Source organism: Cardiocondyla obscurior, linkage group LG07 (assembly GCF_019399895.1).
Source record: "Cardiocondyla obscurior isolate alpha-2009 linkage group LG07, Cobs3.1, whole genome shotgun sequence".
Lineage (NCBI taxonomy): Eukaryota > Metazoa > Arthropoda > Insecta > Hymenoptera > Formicidae > Cardiocondyla > Cardiocondyla obscurior.
The window spans coordinates 8,488,227-8,504,647 of NC_091870.1; the positions used below are offsets into that span (position 1 = coordinate 8,488,227).

The window sequence follows — 16,421 nt, forward strand, 5'->3', positions numbered from 1 at the left end:
GAGCGCAACGATTTATTTCAAGCTTCGTTACAATACTTCTACATTCGTCTCGAGTTTTTTTTTTCTAACAATACCTCGACATTATTCTATACTTTTCATATTCGTTATGCAAGCAAAAATGCATGAAAAAAAGCGGGAATTAAAAAAATTGCGACAGGTTAAAAAACATAAAAAAAAAAAATTAAAATTAAAAAATTACGAAACGCGTTTATCACGATGGTAGCACTGAAAGGCATAGTGTGATACTCGACGCACATCACGCCAGGATAACGTTAGTCGTCGTCGTCGTCGCAGCAACTAATTCTCAGTGCCTTTCAGTGTACGTGCGCACGAAACACACCTCATTTGCGTTTAAGGTAACGTTCAATTCTGCTAGTTGGTTATCCCGTTTAAACGACGTGTAATGTGCAGCGCAGAGCGTTCACGTATCGGTGCACAGACCGTGGAAAAAGAGAAAAGATATAGAAAAGAAAGGGCCGCTCTTTCCCTCCTCCCCGAACCCGGGGGTTGGCGAGGGGTTGGGAGGGGAGGAGAGCAGCGATCTCGTCTACGCGCGATTTAGAATTATGTACTACGTATATACCTGTCTATCTGGCCGTGTGTTTGCATCAGTGTATGCATTGCAGTTCTATAACCAAAGCGATACGTACAAGGACACGCTGAAGTACATGAACATGTGCTTCACGGGGATGTTCACTATCGAGTGCATAATGAAGATCGCAGCATTCGGCGTGAAGGTAGGCTCCACATACCGCCAGGCATCCCTCTCAAGCTCTCGATATTAATCGGAATATAAAGCGAGATATAATTCGAAACCTCTCGCCAAGCGCCGTGCGAAAGGTGGTCCTCCCGCGGCCCGTGCCTCTGACACTCGAATCTTAGATTCCGCTGATTAATTAACAGCCGTATCGCAACGGCTAATTAAATAAAACGTTCGGGTAGTTTGCCGATTTCAAGCTGGACGCGTCGATGAAACTACTCGGGAAAATGTCTGAAGACGGCGAGCGTGAGAATTAAAGTAGTGTAGTGATTTCACCGAGGTTCAAGATCGCGAAGAAGACCGCCTTTCGCGTCGCCCGGTAAGTCGCTTATTAGAAGGTAATTAGAAGCGGCTCTTCGCGAGTACCGACGTAGCGATGCGACGGTGTCGGGACACTCTCGGTACTCCGGAGATATCCGCGCGTGTACTCTATCTCGCGCGTGTATTATCTCTTTACAAGTATTATAGAGTATACTACTTAGTGAACTTTCTGTGCGCAGGGCTGAACAAGCGCTAGATGCTGTCGGAGTAGTTGTAGCGTTTCCATTTCTCGATATACCTTCGTACGAATATATAGATATGTATCTCGATAGAATTAGATTTGACATTTTTCGATGGTGCTCCACTGTGCAAGAACGTAGCTGTAAGATAATCTAGATGAAAACTGTTCTTTTTTTATATATATATATTTAGATTTTTCCTCCCCTCGTTCTCGTTACTTGTACTCGCTGTTCTGTTCTTGGGATTGTACCAACAGATAAACTCTACAAGTACTTTAGTATGCAAGAAAATGCTCAGCTCTGTACACGCAATCAAATTTCAGGGCAATCTGGGAAGATGTCGAATGTATTTGAAGTATTTTATATATATATATATTTTTTTTAATTATTATTATCATGTTTATTCTCGAGGTGTCGACGTTTTTAATTATATCACTTGGTTAATAAACTTTTTTTTATGAATTACCTAAATAATAATTTTTAAGAGAAAATCGTTTGCCAATTAAAATCACTGGGCATTATTACATGTATATTAAATACTATAAGAAGAAATCGTGCAAGTCTTCCCAGGTTTCCTACATTCATAATTACACTGAACACGATAACGGGATTGATTTATCAGTAAATTAAAAAATTGCATTAATTTTTTTATTATACATTTTGGTACTTTTCACGTCGTTAACTTGTTTTTCTTTTATCCCGTTATCAAAGTAAGCTAGTTACACCGATTTTATTTACATTTAATTAAGGACGCGTGTAGCTCATAATTAATGATATAATGCGTTTTTAGAGTTCTAGTTAACATACATAATTACACCGAACACACAAAATCAACAATCACACGTACAACCATAACATACATTAAAAAATTCAGACACGTAAGACATCACAGTTCCTCATATACCACTCATAAATATTCAAACAGACAAATTGCGAGTACAACTATCGCTCGCAATCAAATTATTTTTTTTTTTCTTTTCAGTTCCATCTATTTCTCTTTGCCTCTTCTGCCTCTCTACTTCTTTCTCCTTCTCTTCTCTGTCTTTAACATTTCTTTTCTTCTGTGCGTATTTCATTTTCCTCTTCGCCGTTATTTTTACTACGAATACATTAGTTTAAAATTAATGAAATACGGGGAAATTAGTCGAGGCAGAGATCCACGCTGGATCTCAATGGAGGGTAAAAGTGTACATAAGGAAAGCGCTGAATTTCTCGATTAACCCTGCATGCCTTAGTCTCTATCTCGTCTCGCACCCGCATGCTATCACCTGCACGACCTGGTCTATATTCTTGATCGTCGCATGCGTTACATACATCACGGTTATTACGGTTGCAAGGTGGAGGTGACGATAGTGGCGATGACAATGACCCACGACGATAATGACAAAAGTAAATGGATGGTAAAAACGATAAAAATGACTGCGATTCAATACGGCGATGAGGACGATACTAAAACCGAGAAGCCGCAGGAGTGCTTTTCGCTTTTGTACGATGCACGCATGGTCCCTGTGTTTGCGAGAAAGAGCATCAAATTCCGTCGCACACATTGCACATACGGAATTGAATATTCTTTGTATACACAGACACATACGCGCGCGCACACGAACACCGATCAAGACTTACGTGTCCCACATACGACGATTCTCTTGAAAAATCGTTCTGTGAGAGATTGGTTAGACTTGCTTGGTAATTTCGCAGAGAGAAGTGATGCCTTTTTATATTTGATAAACGCAATAATAATCTATGAAGAGCTAGCTTAGTCAAATAATGTAGAAACTAAATACGTACTGTGACGATTTCAATATTTTAATGCGACGTTATGCTATCGAAATTTTTATTTAAAAACGTAAAAAAAAAAGTCACAGTGAAGAGAAAGCTATTCTTTGGTTAAATAATTTTTATTTTGAACGAATGAAATGTTCTCTCTAATTCGGTAACTATTTAAAGTAGATAGATCTAGGGAGAGCATTTGAGTCCAGGGACTTAATTGAGAAAGGACGAAACGTTATACGTCTAGATGTACATTTATGCAGGGCGCATAAAAGGAATATTAGAGTCTGGGTTGTGTTACGTCTGTGTGTTGGGTGTATTTTGTAGTATCACGAAGCGCCGACAGATTTTTTGGACTTCTTGACCATCGTGAACTTGGTCGTCACTATGCTTTTCTTCATTGAGTGCATCCTTAAACTCGTCGCCTTCGGATACAAGGTATAAACAAGCCTTTTAAATCGCTCTCTAACTCTCCATCTCACCTTCACTCGACTCACACCGCAAAACTTTTTACCACTTTGTAACTCCATCGAGACTGACATCCGGTCGCCGTTCATGCTACCGGTTGGAGGGTTCTCGTGAGGAAAATGGGGATCCGAAAAGAAAAAAAAAAAAATGAGAAAACTGGCGAGAGGAACAGAAAGGAACACATCGAGACATCGCGAAATTATTTATCGCAAAAATAAAAGATATTTTTCAAGTTCGCTCTTAAGTAGATTTGTTCTGTTGATTCGAGATTTCAAGTAAACGTGACACGCGAAATTTCTAGTAGTACTTTGAATGAGCATTCAAGAGTAGTGATTGCCAGAAAACAGGATACTTGGGAAAAAAAAAATTGTATTGTGGACATTTCTTTAAATATTGGAAACTTACTGTGATATATATTTTAATTATTAGTACATTTAATAAATTAATAAAATTATTATTGCTACCTTTTTAAAAAAAAAAATAAAAAAAGACTAAGTAATTTAAATTAAGCTTTATTAAAATACATAAATATTAAAGTTTGAAATAATATCTTTAGTAAATTAAAAAAGAAATGTTTTTAAAGCAGATTTATAATTATTTTTTAGAAGTTTGAATAAATTTAAATTAAAAATAGTAATTAATTATATTTTTAATGAAAAAAAAATTGTCTAAAAATTAGAAAGTAATATCTTTAATGAGAACTTTAAGTGGGTTAAATAATATTACTTTTTTTCATAGTATTAAACCAACGATTCTTATTTTCTGGCAAAAGTAGAAAAATGTTGAATGTGATCGCGTGTCTCTATCTCTTTCACTCTCTCTCTCTCTAGTTTGCTTGCTATTACCGGCATGCTCCCGTAGATATTTTTCTAGAAGAGATCCCGTCACTTATACTTCAGCTGATCATCGATCACCAAAGCGTGTGATTTGGGTAAACGCTTAGAAATTTTTGCGAAACCAGATACCTTCGTTTTTAAAGATTAAACATTTTTTTAAAATAAATTTGCAAACGTTTTAAACATCAATTTTTCTATCATAATTCAATACGAAATTAAAGCTCCTTTCATATAAAATCAAACATATCTTATATTATTTATTTAATTACTAAAATTAAATTTAATTCATTATACGTTCATATTAATTGAATAAAAATCTGAAATAATTTCATGACGAAGAGATCTGATTAATAATCAATCGCCACAACATTTAGGAGCATTATTCAGAGAGTTACACGTTACAGAGTTTCATCTTAATGAGCATTAGGATCATTACGAAATTGCTCATGAACACGAACACCCACACAACACACACACATACACACAAAATTAATAAATAGCGTACATAGCATAGAAGAAGCAGAATAGTGTACTTTAATTGTATCTCGAAGTCGAACTTGTAGTTCCTTCTCTATGGTAGCTACGCAAACAATTCATACACACCCAAGTTACGCCAAAGTTCGTTTAATAGATTACTAAACATGTTGATAATTAGTCCGTACTTGCTTGCTATTGATATCTATTATTAGACAGGTAAAGACATAACGAGGGATAAGAAAGTGACCAAAGAATTATGCAAAGAGCAGTAGATTAATCGTTAATGAGTTACTAATTTTTTTTTTTATCTTTAAACGATTGTCTTATTAATTTCCGAGCAATTATATGGCGGTGTTTATTAAATAAAATTAACACCGTAGTAATCTCAAATATACATATGGTGAAATATTCTTATAGAAAATACCGAAACTTAATTTTTTTTTAAGAAGTTACGTTTGATTAAATCTACATAAGTTTTTCTATATTTTTAACTGCTTATTAAATTTTCTATTTTATATTTTCTATTTTTTTTTATTTTTTATTCTTACTCTTCATGATGTCTTTACCTTGATTCTAATTGCTCGTGTACAGAATCGTATACCGATGACTAGTCTTTTAATATGCATCTGCGAAAAACGTGTCGGAGCTGTTTAGCGAGCTTTGGGGTAGTAGAAATAAATACTCGAGCAAAGCGATAAGACCACCTTGCTAATAAAATTTTTTTTCAACTGTTCCCGCGTGCAGAACTTCTTCAAAGATGCCTGGAACACGTTCGACTTCATCACCGTGATTGGGAGTATCGTCGACGCCCTCGTGATCGAGTTCGGGGTACGTAGAGCACCGCAGAGTAGAAAAATACGTAACATATATAAATGTATTATCTAGTCATTTAAATCGGTGATAGAGATCTTCCAGGTATATGCATATGTAATGAGGAGTCTTTCGGGAAACCCGAGGCTATTAATTATCCCTAATCATCGCGGCAGTGTTGCTTGATGTGTTACCCTTTATCTTTTCGTTTAACTCTTTTGCTGCTTACTTAGATTCGTCATGTAAAATTCCGTGTGACAAGCTAGCAGGTAAATTACGACCGAAGTATTTATTTATCACTAAGTATTTATGTATTATACCTCTTAGCTTTATGCTGCATTCATACGCTACATACATGACACCGTATTAACATTACCACGTCTGCACTGTTAACATTTTAACGCAGTGATATTAACTCGTACAATACATATACGTACATAAACAGGTCCCCGATACCGATTTCCCGTTTCGTATCCCTTTTTCGTATTAGGAATATTTCTTTCCATGTCGATATATTGTGATCTTAGATTGATCTATGTCAGTTGTAGTTTGGAAGAGGTGGAGGAGCAAGCACCGCCTGGGCGGGATGTTACCCAACGTAAATCTTCCAAGTCGCATAGTTGCGCTAGTTACGTCGACTTTACTAATGTAGCGAATACAATTTTAGCCGGTAACGTGTGTAGGATGTGAATAACGTTGATTTTGCAAATCTCAGAGAGGTGTCCAGTAATAAGTCTGTATATTTGTTCTATCTGCCTGCGCTTGCAAAGTACTTTATTTTTTTTTTTAAATAAAGATGTGTCTTAGAAGTACAGGTAAGAAAATAGTTAGAGGTATCGTCGAGCGAATATTCGTCCTGATATATTAAAGTGAGCCGCTTATCAAGCTACTCGTCGTCAGTATTGAGTGCCAGTCGTTAGTATTTCTGTTTTTAATTGTGTAAAATGCCAGAACGTTGAACGATCAGAAGGCTCGTAATTGGGGATGAAATAATCTCGCAATTTCACATATTTCTGTAATAGGAGCGGTTAATGGGTGGCGAACCCACCGGCGGAGCCCAGCTGGGCGATAAGAAGGTATAATAAAAACTACTCATCAGTTTCTGTTTAATTGACGACGTAAGTTGGATTTATGCAAGTACAGACCTAACATTTGAATATTGCAACTTCGACTTCAGTCTTTGCGTAAAAAGTACATGAACGTACGCTGTTCATCATTATTGTTACATATATTTTACATATGTATACTTATTAATCTAATTATAATATGTTTAATTAATGTTCGCAACAGTTGTGATAAAATGATGGTGTTTATTCGCAAGCAACAGAAGAACAAATGCGTTCCAGGAGTGACATTTTATATTCTCGGGGATCATTCCTAAATTATATCGTCGAATCACTTTTATCCCGTTGATTTATCCTGTGCATGTACTTTTCAGAATACGAAAACTATTCGCACACTACACTAACAGTCTCAAAACATTCGACAACACCGAATTTAAATAGCTCTATACACGTTGTTTCTAGTTTTACGTTACCAGACGATGAAGGCATATGGATGCATTTAATCTATCTCAATCTCGATTTATTAATCGTTTTTTTTTTTATAAAGAATTATCGACACGACAGTTGAATATTAAATTATTACAGCAAAAGAGTTAATACGAATTGTTATAATAGAATACAATCCTTTAACGTAATTAAATTTGCAAATCGCAGACACACAACGCATTAATTAACAACTGATTAATTTTAATCCGTGTTAACATAAAGTTATGTTAATTAGATAATCGTATTAATTAGAAACTGGTATATTTATACCTGATGATATAAAAATTAATTCCGCTGGTAGAAAAAAAAAAAGAAACAAGAATAATTTTTAATGAAAAAAAGGGAGAGCACCATTAGCTTAATTTATTAAAATATAATTACTTCCTCGTTAAAGAAACATATCCTTAATTTTACAATGATACTAATGATTGATAGTTTTTACTCATTTTTATTACAATTAGTTCCTTTTCCTTTTTTGGCCGAGAGATTTTTGAAGATCTTAAATCTAATGACATTTTACTGCCGTCGTTATTTTTATATTACAAGAGAATCGTCAATTTATTCTACGGCTTCGTTCGTGCAACGCTAAGGATATAAAAACGCAGCGCGCGCCGGAAGGATTCGATGAAGAATCAGAAAGTTTAAATGATATTAATTTGATGTCATACTGTAATTAAAAAAATATGTAAATTTGTCATAACTTTGTCAGGATTTTGACGTCGAACGTGATATTGCTTCGACTTCTTGTTCTTCTTAGAATCGATATTTTTTGACGCGTAGCATGCAACGCCGAAAACGCTGCACGCACGAAGCTTCGTCCTGGTGCGCGATAAGGAAAAGACATTTTGTGGGTTTAAGTGCAATTTCCTCTGTCCCCTGCAGGAGAACTTCTTCAACGTCGGCTTTTTAAGGCTCTTTCGTGCCGCCAGACTGATCAAATTACTTAGGCAGGGGTACACGATACGAATTTTACTCTGGACCTTCGTACAATCTTTCAAAGTAAGCTAACTAAATTAAATCTTGATTTTTTTTTTGCTTGTTATTAATTTTTACGGATGTAATTAAGTCAATCGAGGTGATGCTAATAAAAACTTGTCCTTTTTCAGGCTCTACCTTATGTTTGTCTCCTCATAGCGATGCTGTTCTTCATCTACGCTATCATCGGTATGCAGGTATGAATCATTTTTTGTTTCTTTAATTTTTCGAGAAGTTATCTACGAATTTCTACCATAAATAACTTTTGGGGGACGATGTACGGAAGGGTGCCGAGAGGAATGACGTAATGAAATTCAAGCAAGTAATTGACTGATAAGATTTAACAGTTGAAAATATTATTATGCAAAAGTAGATATAGATCAAGTGATAGTTATTTTGATATATTCAACGTGACGAAAACACATATGAAAATGTTTAGTCTTACATAAAGAGATCTTTTTAGATAACTATTTTTTTTTTTTTTATGAAAAAAAATAGTTTAATCGATTAAAAGTAAGGTAAAGCAATCGCTAGCATGCAGCGTTATTAAAATTTCTTTAAAAGCGAAAGCTTTGTAATAATCTCTAGCTTGAAATCGGGTGAAAAACGGCGCGTCAAATTGATCTCGAGATAGTTTCTGCCAGAAACTCTGGCACGCGCAAACCTTGCAGATTGGGATTTTTAAGTGACAAATAACAGACCGCCTCGGTAGCTACTAAGTGACCATGAAATTGTCCGTTGTCAGGTCTTTGGCAATATAGTGAACGATCCAGAAACAGCAATCGATGAACACAACAACTTTCAGTCCTTCTTCGCCGCTCTTATGTTGCTTTTTCGGTGAGTCGAGCAGCTAGATTGACTGCCGGTTCAACGGTGACGAGATGAACTTTAACAAATCACCGGCTAGCTCAATTGTCATTTCTCTTTCGTGTAAAAAAAAAAAAATCTAAATAAGTAAAATAAAAATAGCTAATGGCTTTGCCTTTTTTTTGGAATTAAAAAGATGTTTTTTTTTGTCTGATTCCAAAGTTTATCTTCGTTTACGAGAGAGAAATGATTTTGGTCCACAGCTGGTTACCGTCGCAACCTTTCATGGTGTTTCGTGGAGAGAGATTTTTTATGACAAAAAGGTCTAGTCGATTACCATGAAAGACTTACTTTCATATATTTATTGTAAGAGATTGTGTTCGAAATATATCTTTGTGACGTTTACACATTTTTACACTTTAATTTCGATTATAATTATTAAATAATAAATAACTAGATTATAAAATATATACTACTGGTCTTTTTTTTTTTTTCTCCGACTCTCGGCGAAACACCATTAAAGATCTCGTGCGGTAATAGTGGGAGATATATCGTCGACCATAGAGTGAAAAGTTGATGGAAATATATATGAAAGTGTGATCGTACAAATTATCTCTAGAGTAATGCTTTGTTGGCATGAACTGTAACGCGAGAGTAAGCTGCTCGACGTGTTAATTTGTTGTGATTCATCCTAATTAGTAACAGCCCTATAGAAGAGTCTGTTTAATACATATAGTGATGCCTGTGTTAAAGTCTTGAAGTTTTGATTAAGGTGGTGCTTGAGAGAATGATTTTTTTTTTTTTCTTTTCCTTATAAATACTAGTTAGTACTTTAGATACTTACTGCGATATATTATATTACAATAGATTGTATTTCGTAATCTTGATGCATAACTTTTTTTTTCTCTTTTTTTTTTAACGTTTGTGTTCTGATTCTCTCGAGTATACCGTGTACTTGTTGACAGAGGAAGTATGAGAAACTGTAGTTAGAGTTGAAGTTTATAATACTCATTATACACTTATACACAAAACCGTGATCGAAGCGATACAGAGAACGAAAGTAGTGGCATCCAACGGGATGGAAAGCAGAGGACATTCCAATTATTTCCGTTCCGATATTTTGTTATTACTAAAATAATTAAAAAAAAAAAGGAATGTATTTGTGATGCAAATTTGTAATGCCGCCTGTGCCTTTTGGCTGCGGCCCTCTTCTTTCTGTGGGTCTCAGGTATTCGGTAACATCAAGCTGGATCCTGAAACATCTATTACCAAGCACAACAATTTCCAAAGCTTCATACAAGGTCTGATGCTGCTTTTTCGGTAAGTAACATCACGCCAGAGGAATCTAGCTAACTCTCTAGCCATTCAACTTAATCACGCGACTATCAACGCGATTTGCAAAACGATTCGAACGAGCTTTCACGCTCAACGCCTGCGGCAAGCTACCTATCACTTATCATTTTGCGAGAGCACGATGCAGAAGACGAGCCAAGTTTTCTCGAATTATCATGCGAAAGCAGATCGATATTCGGTAATGTCTATTGAATAAGAAATTAACAAATAGCATTTGTATAGTATACGTAACGCAAAGACTGTAAAAATTAGTTGCATCAATTTTTATTTTGCTTAAAATATTAACAAGTTTTAGAGATTGTAATTCTTTCGAGATAGTCCCAGGAATATAATTTAATTGCATCAAAGTTGTTAAAAAAAATTTTTTTTTTAAGAATTTAAACGTTTTGTTGAATTTGTACAATATTTAAATTAAAATATTTTTTAATATTAAACATTACGTCCAGTGCTAAAATATTAAATTATTTTAGAACTTAGGCTGTTCTCACATTGAACGTCCCCGTTATGACGAGTATCGCAGTGTCTTCTAATCATTTAATTCATATATATAAGTTTCCGGATGTGTGCTCATGGCAGGCCTTTTCGCTTCGATCCAATCACGTATTACTAAAAAATTCCCAGCACTAAGTCGAGCACAAAAGCAAAATCAGGCTAAACGACACGGCATAATCATGGCAAACACAATGTAACACAGCAGCTTCGTGTAGAACTGAGTTCATTGTATTGAGTTCTCAGCTATCTAGCTCTGGCCTTTGATGTTGTGCAAATTGTCAAGCTTTATGCATGACGCACTTGCAAGGAAACTGAGCATAGTTTACTCTCCTCAGTCTTAAAATTATTTATAATAATTTTGAAGCGAAACAAATTCTTATTTACATATAATTTTATTATACGAATAGAATGCACATAATAATTTATATTTATTAAAGGGCTAAGGAGATTATAGAAATTGAATTTAACATGCGCTACGAAAAAGGCAATGTCGCTTGTCGCAAAATATTGCATGATATTTGGTAGTTTATTAACTTAACTTTTTTTTTTTTTTGCAGTTGCAAAAAGCGCTACTTAATTTATTTGTGAATAATCATACTTATGAATATGTATTAATAACGCACATCTATTTGCACCAAAAATAATTTGTATTCCACAAAATTAAATAATTATTTCTTAAGAATAATAATTTTTTACATACTTTGAAGGAAATTAAAAAAAAATTTTGTAAAATTATTATCGAGCCTTTTATTGAATACTTTATTTGATACATCGAAAATAAATTGAAGTTCAATCCTAATTAATAATTACACAGCAAATATAGATTTGTGCACAGCCAATATTTATTCTCAGGTGTGAACTGCTAGCTCTTCGCAGTAATCTTATGGTAGCTTTGTTAAGCGTTTAACCAGTTAAATTAGAAGTGGAAGGTTTGCATGCGGCTAAAAATATTAATTTAATAATCGCAGCGTGGCCGACGAGTTAGGTCGCTAAAATAACCGCAGTTCCGATCAATGTGACGTGGATAGTAATAGATGTTACTTTCTCAGGTGTGCCACGGGCGAGGCTTGGCCGAACATCATGCTGTCCTGTCTAAAGGGTCGTCCTTGCGACCCGAAGGCCGACAAGCAAGAAGAAGGCTGCGGCTCCAACATAGCCTACGCTTATTTCGTGTCCTTCATTTTCTTCTGCTCGTTCCTCATGTTGAATCTCTTCGTCGCCGTCATCATGGACAACTTCGATTATCTCACGAGGGACTCGTCGATCCTGGGCGCTCATCATCTCGACGAGTTCGTGCGAATATGGGCCGAGTACGATCCGAACGCCACCGGCAAGATCCACTACACGGAGATGTACGACATGCTGAAGAACATGGACCCGCCGTTGGGGTTTGGCAACAAGTGCCCGAACCGGCTCGCGTACAAAAAGCTCATCAGAATGAACATGCCGGTAGACGGTGATGGCAAGGTGAATTTTACCACCACGCTGTTCGCCCTCATTCGCGAGAATCTCAGCATAAAAATGCGATGCGGTAAGTGAGCATAGAAAGTTTGGCGCAGATAAAAAAAAAAAAAAATAGATGCTTTAAATAGTAATTTATTCGCTTTATATATTTATTTCGCTTGGCATTCTACAGCATGTGAAATAACTTCGACTCCTTTTGTTTCAGCCGACGAGATGAATCAAGCCAACGAGGAACTGCGGGATACAATCAAAATTATCTGGCCTTTACAAGCGAAAAAGATGTTAGATATTTTGATACCTAGGAATGAAGGTAAAAATCGATTTTCGCTATTCGCTTTGCGGAATTTAATAACCGCGCGGTAATTTCTCTTTTTCAGAGTTGGGGAGAGATAAGTTGACCGTGGGTAAGATATACGTCTGCCTTCTGATACTCGAAAGTTGGAGGTCGACGAAGTTTGGCCAGCTAAAATCTGCCGAACAGGTGAGTCTCTTTATGTCAAGCTAATTTTACATTTAAATTATGTATTTTTTTTTTTTTTTTAAGACTGACGGCAGGTTTTAAAAATACATTCCTAGTTTTAAAAATTCTCTCGCGATTCTTTAATTACGATTCTCCTGACTGTTTTGCCTCTGGCAGGCAATTTATTAATTACGAATGCGATTTAAACAAATGACTCCTTCTTGCATCGCTTCTGAATTATTGCTGTGACCGGAAAATCGGAATTAAAGATCTCGATTGACAATAGACTAAAAATTTTGTTAGTCGCTGGGTTTTCTCATGGTAGGGCAGCCACGCGAAAGTATTTTCTAAAAATCCTCCGCAGTTTAGCTTGCATCACTCGGCGCTATAGTTACGAAACTTTTTCGAGTACAGATAAAGATATTTTGAAATAGGCATACTTAAATTAATTAATTACATGTCTGCAGATTAATTAAAATGAGCTAAATTACGACCCTCATATTTTACATTAGGGGTAACTTTAAATTGGCCCTAAAATGAATTTAATTATAATACCAAAGAATAAAATAAGAAAATGGTACCTTTCCACTTCTGATCCCGTTGAATTTAATGAAACAACAAACAACTTAGTCGAATTATTTTTACAATCATTTTATTTTTACAACTTTTTTTTTTCTTCATTTATGATAGCTGAGTCAGTGTTAGTAGAAACAGTTAGATGTGAATCTTACTCGAACATTGTATTTCGAAATTTGTGCAAGTAATTATTATAGATTGTCATCAGTTTCTGATCTATCAATTGCTATTAATTTATTTTGAAATAATTTGTCAACGCGAATTATATTTAAAGTAATTTTTTTTTAACTGTTGCAATAAAAATAATATATTTAATTATTTGTACTTATTAAAAAGTTTCATATAATGGCAATCGATAGATTGAATGGACGACGATATTTGTATATTATAGATAGCCTGAAAATTTTGGATAGATTTCAATTAGACTTCTAGATATAATAGAGAATATGTTATTTATTTATTTTTTAATTTTTTTTTTGTCTATCGAAGCTCTCAAGAAAATAATTACGAATTCTTGAGTGACCAGATTAAAACGGTATCTTGAGTAATTAAAAGTGATAGTTTATCCATCAAATTATCATTTTTAAAATATATTTTCATCGGAAAAATGTTCACACAAGTTTCAATCATGTCCTTGTCTCTTTTCTCTTTATTTTCCAGAACGATAACGATCTTATCGATAACGATAATGCTGGGCAAAGTCCTGCAGCCCAGGCGGTAGTACTTACTTTTTCTCTTACTTATTATCTTATCTTAATACTGTTTCGTTTTTCTTTTGGCTGTACGAATTGTGTTCGACTTCTAATCACACTTGTCTACTTTGCATTAAATACGTACTGCAAAAGTTTCCCCGATTTTTTTGTCGATCTTCAGTCTAACATTTTCATACAAATATTTTATGATTGCTCAAGAAAAAAAGCGAATCTTTTGCAGCATATATAATTCTCTTTTTTTTATTTTTTTTTATTTTTTTATTAACACTTCACAATTTAATTTCGTTTTTTTACGTCACCTAACATTTTACAATGCACAAAATTCCTTTTTTTTTTCCTTTCTTCGTCAGAGTATGTGTATAAGATTAATTTCAATTTAACTTTCATTTGTATAAAGTAGCCTTTTATTTAACATTTAATATCACTACATATTTTATGACTACATATTTTAGTCTATTTTACTTAGGCACTTATCATGTTAGACGTAATACCTAATAGAACTATAATCAGGCTCGCATTCGAGCTAGTCTAGAATACTTAGCGCCTCTCTGCGGGGAGGCTTTCTTCTTTTTCTAATCGCACGTTTCCTTTTGTCAAGCTAGTTTAGGATTACGATTGGAGAATAGCTCTTACTTCGATCTATATATCACGAGGGGGAAGATATGATCTCTTCCCCGTGCCGATTTATGGCCGAGGTTCCCCGCACGTGCGAGAGACCCTAAGTCCCGCAGTGATATGTACGATTGAATTGCGTTGTCAGAGTTGTTTTAGTCGTCGTGTTGTTGCCGACACGTGGGTAATACGTGGGCCACGTGCGCCACGTGTACACTCGTGTAGTAATAATCGGCTCTTTGTCGACCGGCAATACCGGTATAGCTATATGTAAGTAAATCACCTCTTAGAGCTCTCTCTTGAGCTTACTTAGTAAGAGAAGTAGCCCGATAAGTCAATCGATTCTCGAACGTATATTATAAATAGCCCGCCTTTTGCCTCAGTCTACGACAAACGCCTCTTAGACATTAACACACTCTTTTTCTTGCCAAGCAAGCCTCTTTTCGATTAATTATTAAACACGTATCATTAACGATGGCCGATTCTTTTAGAGCGCGCCGTAGACTTCTTTTTTCATTCTGCCGGACTGTCCAGTTTGCTCGCAAGCCAGTTTTGAAACGAGAGCGTATTTAACTTTTTCTGTTTGATTTCTCTGCGATCTTTTCTAAGTAGTGGAAGTTGAAGTTACATTGCTCCAAGCATTTTAACTTCGCGCTCGCCACGAACGCGAATGCAACGTCCTAATAATAAAAGCAACTCTTAGAGCTATCGATGAAACCGTTTGCACGACGATACATAAGTCTGGTGATCGACGGGAATTCGTCAAAAAAAAAAAAAAAAAAAAAAAAAATGGAACGTTATAATTGTTAATTTTATTATTAGGAAATTATTGTGTTATACTGTTCACGAACGGATACCGATTGCCAAGCTTGATCTCAGTGAGCAGATTTGAGGATCATCTAATATCTAAGCAGACAAAAATGCGGCGAGAATCTGCATTACGAAGCTCGTTCGCTCCTCTTAGATGCTAGATAATCCCGGGATTATCTTTTTCTTACGGTGCGAAGCTAGTGCGGCAGCTAATTATAACGCTCCTGCTAGCTAATGCAGAGACAATTTTCTTTTTTTTTTTTTTTTCTCCCTGGTTTCTTGCGCGCAAGTAGTGTAGAGGAAATTATCTAGGCACCTTTTTGACCAGCGATTTCAGCAGTAGACTCGTAGTCTTGCCCAAATTTGTCCGATCGCTTTCTACTACTAGAACAATCTTCTGCTTTCTACTAGAGGAATTTTCCGCTCTTTCAGTTACACCGTCACTCGACACACTCTATTATATTACTCATGCACACGTATTAACGTGCACCGACACGAAGTCAATCAATCAATCTTAACGATCTGTGATAACAAGCCAAGTGTCTTTAAGTAACGGCAATTTATTAAAGTATTTGGCGAGCAAGCCATACCACAAAGATCTCGATGAGCTGCGATTAATGTGATTAACGATGAAAAGTAAATTAAATATATATTCATAAATTACTTCTCGCGAGGGAAACAGTTCGCGGCTCAATAGACGAAAAATGATTTTATTCGCATTATTTAATTGTATTCTAAATGTCTTTTGATAGATACAACTCTTGTTTTATTCTATTTTATTTTTTTATATATTTTTTTTTATACGGATCTAGCAAGCACTTGACAATCCACCGACATATGAAGGATGTCTCAAAACTCGACGATCGTCAAGGCGATAATAAAGATTCTTAACAGTAATTAAGTTGCTCGTTTTAAACGAGGGTGGAGATATTTATTATATCGAAACGCGTCAATGATTTTGAGACATCCCATATTGCGGCATGTTCCA

At 35.4% G+C, this 16,421-nt stretch overlaps 1 protein-coding gene across 21 annotated transcripts in view; it reads left to right on the plus strand.

Moving 5' to 3' along the window:
• The window catches only part of Cac (calcium voltage-gated channel subunit cacophony), a 49,901-nt gene that overhangs the window by 18,344 nt on the left and 15,136 nt on the right, over positions 1-16,421 (plus strand). For 11 of the 21 annotated variants that reach the window (XM_070659005.1, XM_070658999.1, XM_070659002.1 and 8 more), the window contains 10 exons: positions 627-737; positions 5,556-5,639; positions 6,644-6,697; positions 8,054-8,170; positions 8,278-8,343; positions 10,182-10,273; positions 11,848-12,329; positions 12,468-12,572; positions 12,640-12,743; positions 13,959-14,015. In XM_070659005.1, the coding sequence (XP_070515106.1) occupies positions 627-737; positions 5,556-5,639; positions 6,644-6,697; positions 8,054-8,170; positions 8,278-8,343; positions 10,182-10,273; positions 11,848-12,329; positions 12,468-12,572; positions 12,640-12,743; positions 13,959-14,015 (1,272 nt within the window). Of the gene's footprint in view, positions 1-626; positions 738-3,357; positions 3,469-5,555; positions 5,640-6,643; positions 6,698-8,053; positions 8,171-8,277; positions 8,344-8,891; positions 8,984-10,181; positions 10,274-11,847; positions 12,330-12,467; positions 12,573-12,639; positions 12,744-13,958; positions 14,016-16,421 lie in introns of all 21 variants that reach the window. The other 10 variants (XM_070659001.1, XM_070659003.1, XM_070659000.1 and 7 more) reach the window with 6 other exon arrangements.